Source organism: Myotis brandtii, unplaced genomic scaffold (assembly GCF_000412655.1).
Source record: "Myotis brandtii unplaced genomic scaffold, ASM41265v1 scaffold736, whole genome shotgun sequence".
NCBI lineage: Eukaryota > Metazoa > Chordata > Mammalia > Chiroptera > Vespertilionidae > Myotis > Myotis brandtii.
The window spans coordinates 116479-121898 of NW_005370921.1; the positions used below are offsets into that span (position 1 = coordinate 116479).

General features: G+C 58.2%; 1 protein-coding gene across 4 annotated transcripts in view; it reads left to right on the forward strand.

The window, feature by feature from the left end:
• The window catches only part of FBXO25 (F-box protein 25), a 37608-nt gene extending 34984 nt beyond the window's left edge, over positions 1-2624 (forward strand). For 3 of the 4 annotated variants that reach the window (XM_014530384.1, XM_014530382.1, XM_014530383.1), the window contains exons 10-11: positions 1088-1114; positions 1841-2624. In XM_014530384.1, the coding sequence (XP_014385870.1) occupies positions 1088-1114; positions 1841-1930 (117 nt within the window). In that variant the 3' untranslated portion in view covers positions 1931-2624. The remainder of the gene's footprint in view (positions 1-1087; positions 1115-1840) is intronic. The other variant, XM_014530385.1, reaches the window with a different exon arrangement.
• The last annotated feature ends 2796 nt before the right edge of the window (positions 2625-5420 follow it).

Here is a 5420-nt window from a genome sequence, read left to right on the forward strand (position 1 = left end):
CATGTGCCTCCCAGCTTCTCTTCTCAGAGCTCCACACACAAGTAAACGTGCATTTTCTCATTGTTTGGTCAGAACCTAACAGACTCTGGTTGCTTATCAAGTCTAGCCCTTCAGTGAGGAATCTGTACCTGGACACTCACTTTCCATCCAGAGCACGTAGGGCCCTTCTGCCGAGACCCCTTCCTGTCTACCCCCCAGACGTCTCTGATGGGCCCCCTTCCTGTCTGCTCCCCCCCAGACGTCTCTGATGGGCCCCCTTCCTGTCTGCTCCCCCCCAGACGTCTCTGATGGGCCCCCTTCCTGTCTGCTCCCCCCCAGACGTCTCTGAGGACAGGTTCTCCACGCTCAGGGCTGACTCCACGTGCCTCCACTAAATTTTATTTTCTTCGCAAGTGAGCTGTTTCACCTGCAGTGCTTTCCACGCTTTGCCCTGAGTTTGTGTTTCCTGTGAGATTCACGGGTAAAAAGTGGTGAAACTAAAGGCTGTGTGAGCCCAGCCCCGGGCGTCCTGCGGCCCCTGCCCTGCCCTGTCCTTGTGGGCCTGGGCTTCCGCCTGTGACACCACACGTGTTGGTTCAGTGCACGTCCTGCCCTGGCCTGCGTGAGGCCAAGTCCAGCACAGGGAGCGGCGCAGCCGGAGACGCAGGAGCAGGAGAGAGGAGGCTCTGCCGGCCCCCGTGGCCCCCACGCCGGGCGCAGACCTGGTGACCAGGCGGAGCGAGCGGAGAGCGTATGGTCCCTTCAGTGGCGCCTGCACTTGGTGGCCCAAATGACCCGAAAGGCTGTGAATGACTCCATGGCACAGTGTCCCCTCCCGTGTCATGGCGGCTCTGCTCCCGTCTTGCAGGAACACGGAGGGTGGTGTCCTGCAGCCTGGTCACGGGCCGCGAGAGGCGTGGGGGAGTGAGACGTGGGTCTACAGCTGCGGGTGCCGGGTGTTGGCTGGAGTCTCTGGTGCTGCCTTAGCGACCCGGCTGTCGCCCGTTTCCTGCTGGTTTCTTTCAGTTGTTGTCACACACAGCTCACCCGCAGCCCTTCTAATCTCTCCCTTTTCCTCCCGCTCCTCCGACCTGTCCTCCATCTCCAGGACTGCCGCCTCGCTTTGCTGTTCCAGGTACTCACACCTCCCGCCCTGCTCGGGACTAACCCTGCGCCTGCCCCGCCGAGGGTACCCCGCACCCATCGCAGCCCCGCCTGCCGGGTGCACAGCCTGGCTTAGGTCAGCCCCAGGGAAGGGTTTGCATGAGATGCCCGAGGCCTGCACTTGAGCGCCAGGCTCAGCCTTAGGGGAAGCTCCAGGCACGTCCAGTAGCATTTCCTTCAGGTAAAGGCACCCTCAGCACCCGGTGGTCACGGCCCAGCGAATGCGCCGGCTGTAACGTTCAGGCCACTCGTTCTCTCAAGTTCCTCAGTCCTTTCACACAAAACCCACTTTTCCTGTTAAGTACAATCCCGGAGTGTGGGCGTGGTCAGGGGCGTGGGCGTGGTCCAGGGGAGCGAGGACGTGGCCCAGGGGAGCGTGGGCATGGTCATGGGGAGCATGGGCGTAGTTGGTAGCATGGCTGGAGGAGGGCGGCAGAAACCTGGGGTCTTCTCTGAGCAGGGCCAGCTCAGGCCAGCTCGGGTCGCTGTCCGTCCAGCACGGGAGCAGGAGGTTTCTTCTCTGAGCAGGGCCAGCTCAGGCCAGCTCAGGGGTCGCTGTCCGTCCAGCACGGGAGCAGGAGGTTTCTGCGCTGAGACCACGGGTGTGCCGGTGTCATGCTCTCATGGCTTAAGAGACGGGTTTGGGATGCTTAGGCAGCTGGTAACCGACCTGTGTCACCCTCGCCTCCTCCCGCAGGACTCGGGACACCCCTGCACGGCCACCGACCCCGACAGCTGCTTCACGCCCGTGTCCCCACAGCACTTCATCGACCTCTTCAAGTTCTGAGGCCCTTCCCCACGACGTGTCAGCCTCCGAGCCCAGCATCCTCTGTGACCGCGTGCTGCCCAGCCGAGCCGCTGGCAGCTTCCTGCTCCGGCGGGGACGCCGCGCTGTGTGTGTTCACCTTTGAAGGGTCAGGGAACCCAGTGAAGTCATTTCCGCCTCCTCTAAGAACTTACATTCTTCTGAGCATTGGAAAATTTGCAACTTTGCCTCCTAACAAATACGGTTCCGAAGGGCCCTGAGTTTTGAGCGCCACACGCTGTGCTGAGCTGACACCAATCAGTGACACGCTTGATGGTCACTTGTCTCCAGGTTTTGCGTGGCGGGGGGGGACCAGCATTCCGTGTAAATACCTTGTGCAGAATATTTATTTTTCATAAGATGTATTTTAACCACACTGGTTGTGACCAAATGACCTAGGGGAATATTTGTGTGTCCGTCCTGGTGTTTGGCGATTGAGTTGTGAATTGTGCAAAGTGTCTGTGACCAGCAGAGGTGTGAGTGGCGTGGCCGCCCTCCAGCCACAGCCCCGGCCACGCACCGTGCTGCCCTGGGACAGACGCCGGCGTCTGGTGTCCCCGGAGCCCTGGAGGGACGGGCGACATGACGAGCGGCAGCGGGGCAGCCTGACGTGTGTGTGGAAACTGCTTTACAGACAATAAACCGTGTTTGCTGACACTCCTCAGGCTTGCCCTGACTGAGAACTGTAGTGAGTGGTTTCATACTTACTTAAGCCTTTGAAACCTTTAAAAGATGGTTTTATTTTAAAAATAACGCAAGTCCACTTTAGAAAACGTGTATAGGTGTATAGCATAAAGTCACCTGTAACCTGGCTGCCCAGCGGCCAGGGTGAACATTGCCGCGTGTTCATCTGTGAGTCACGAGGGTCGGGGGCCGGCAGCATCGTCTCTATCTCCCTCCTTCAAACATACACCGGGAGACAGTGCATGTCAGGCAGCGCCCTGCCCTCACCCTGGGAGTCCACGTCTCCGTGGAACAGTGACTCAGATTGGACCGCCTCGGGTTGCTGCACTCTGGCCCCGCCCTGGCCCCCCTGGTTCCCTGGCTCTCAGGCTTCCGCTGCTGCGCTTTGAAGGCTCAGGGATCAGGGTTCCTGGCGCCTGTGGCCACCGCCACCGCCACAGCCACAGCCAGGGAAGCCCTTTGAAGCCCTGGTCTCTAAAGAAACAAATCATCCTCAAAACCTCAAGGCCAGTGGCCTCTCCTGTCACTCCCTGCCTGGTTGGTCAGCTTTCTTGAAAACATTACATTATCTAAGCTGCATTGTTAAAACTGACTTCAGAGAGGGGGCGGCGGGAGAGAGAAGCATCAGTGAAGCGGATCATTGGTCGCTGCCTCCTGCATGTGCGCGCGCGCGCGCGCACACACACACACACACCCGGGGTCGAGCCCGCAGCATGTGCCCTGGCGGGAATCAGCCATGACCTCCCGGTTCACAGGTCCACGCTCAACCCCTGAGCCACGCCTGGTGGGCTGAAATAGTATTTATTTTAAATGTATTTTTATTATAGAGAGGAAGAGAGACATGGAAACATCAATGATGAGAGTCGTTGACCACTGCCTCCTGCACGCTGACATGGTACTTTTCATTGAAATAGTTGTCCCAGCCCCTCAGAGCTGCAGGCAGAGGGCGGAGGGCAAAGCGAGACGCAGGCTCCTCCTGGTGAGTCAGAGCTCCTGCCTGGGAGCCGCGGGGGTCCCCACAGGCTCTCCCTGCTTCAGGGACCAGGACAGCGACTCCAGGGGCAGCTTGGCCAGCGACCTGGGCAGCTGGCAGGGGTGGGAAGTCAGTGCCCAGAGGAGGCTGCTCAGGGAGGCGTCTCTGGTTGGCGCCCCCTGCAGCTTTCCTAGCTCCCACTCCTTTCACAGGGGCACACTAGGTTCCTAGAGATGCCACTGTTGTCATGGAAACGGCTCCACAACTCTCCAATCCCCGCAGGGTCCACCCCCCTCCCCCAGCTCCGCCCCGGCCTCTGCTGTGGCAGGACACCTGACTGGGATGTTCTTGTTTCTCAGCTGGAGCTGGGAGGCAGCTCAGTCTCCAAATCACGGAACAACTGATTCAAAACCCCGCAGCCCCACACAGACCCGCCTCGCAGACAGCAGCGAGGCAGCTCACACCAGGAGCTCAGGTCCACGTCGGTCATGGATTATGAAACATCTGCACGTAGTTTGCATTTAAAACAGGGTTTACGTGTGGAGAGGCGGCCGTTGGCTCCAGGCCTGAGGTGAGTGAGCAGTGACCTTCACGTGGCACCAATGACAGGCCAACGACCAAGGACAATATAAATGATACTTTTATTTCTTAAAACCTCAGCATTAAGGATGGATTTGACCTTCTCTGCAGCCATTGCTTTTGTATGAAAAATACTAAAGCATCAGTAGAAGGAGCAGACACCTCGCTCCTCGCACAGTTGTCTGTACACAGAATTCAAACGACCCCCCAACCAAAACCGAATCAATCTCAACATTTGCACAAAAAGTTGCTTTGGTAGATTATTTTTCTCCTGAAGCACAGCAATAAATATCTATAGGAAGACCCACAGAGCCCTTTTCATCGGATCCCATACAGCAGAAGAACATTGCATTTGCATAAATGTTTGCAGGTGAGCGTGCGGTTTACAGTCCCACCTCGACCCGAGCCTGGCCCACAGCCCCAGCACCACGTAGAGCACATCCGTGTCCAGGCTCCGCCAAGTGAACTTCCTGTTCTACTGAAAAACAGGTGGGTGAACGGACAGAGGCTTGGCAGACGACAGACAGACAGACGCTCCGACCCACCAGGCGTGGGGTGTGCGGCGGGTCCCGGGAGCGGCCCAGCCCCCTTCCGGGGAGCAGCACCGTGAGCCCTGAGCAACCGGGATGTTCCTCCCGAGAATCCAGTGCAGCCGACCTTCTTGTTCGTGACAAAAGCGATGCCTGGTCCTTCACACCAGCCCCGGCTGGATACCAGGCCGCCCACGGGGAGAGCTGTCCCGGGCCCTGGCCCGCAGTCGCAGTGCCAAGGACAAAATGGACAAAACGCCGCCCACGGCCGGACGCAGCCCTTAGGGTCCCACCGCAGGCGCAGCAAGCATCTCGCCTTGAAAACAAAACCCTGGGCGTTCTAGAAAGGAGGCACTTCCAGTGTTTTCTACAGTGAGCAAGTGAACAGTTTCCAAGCAAATTACGATACCAAGTGACTGAAATCGACCCACACTTCAGGGCATCCTGCAATCTGTAATCAGAACAGCACGGCAGGTTTGTAGAAGAAAATACAGATCGATGTTTACAAGCCCAGCAGGAAAAATAAAACCTCAACGCACGCAGCACCGACTGCGCCCACCGTGGATGGGGCCTCTGCCGGCGGCCGGCAGCGTTCGCTTCTCTAGAATTTGATTTGCTGACAGATTTTTAATTTGAGAAAAAGTTTGCTTTTCCGGGATAAACACGACCAGACGCGGCCTTGGCCAGACTCGCGGCACCCCGGCTG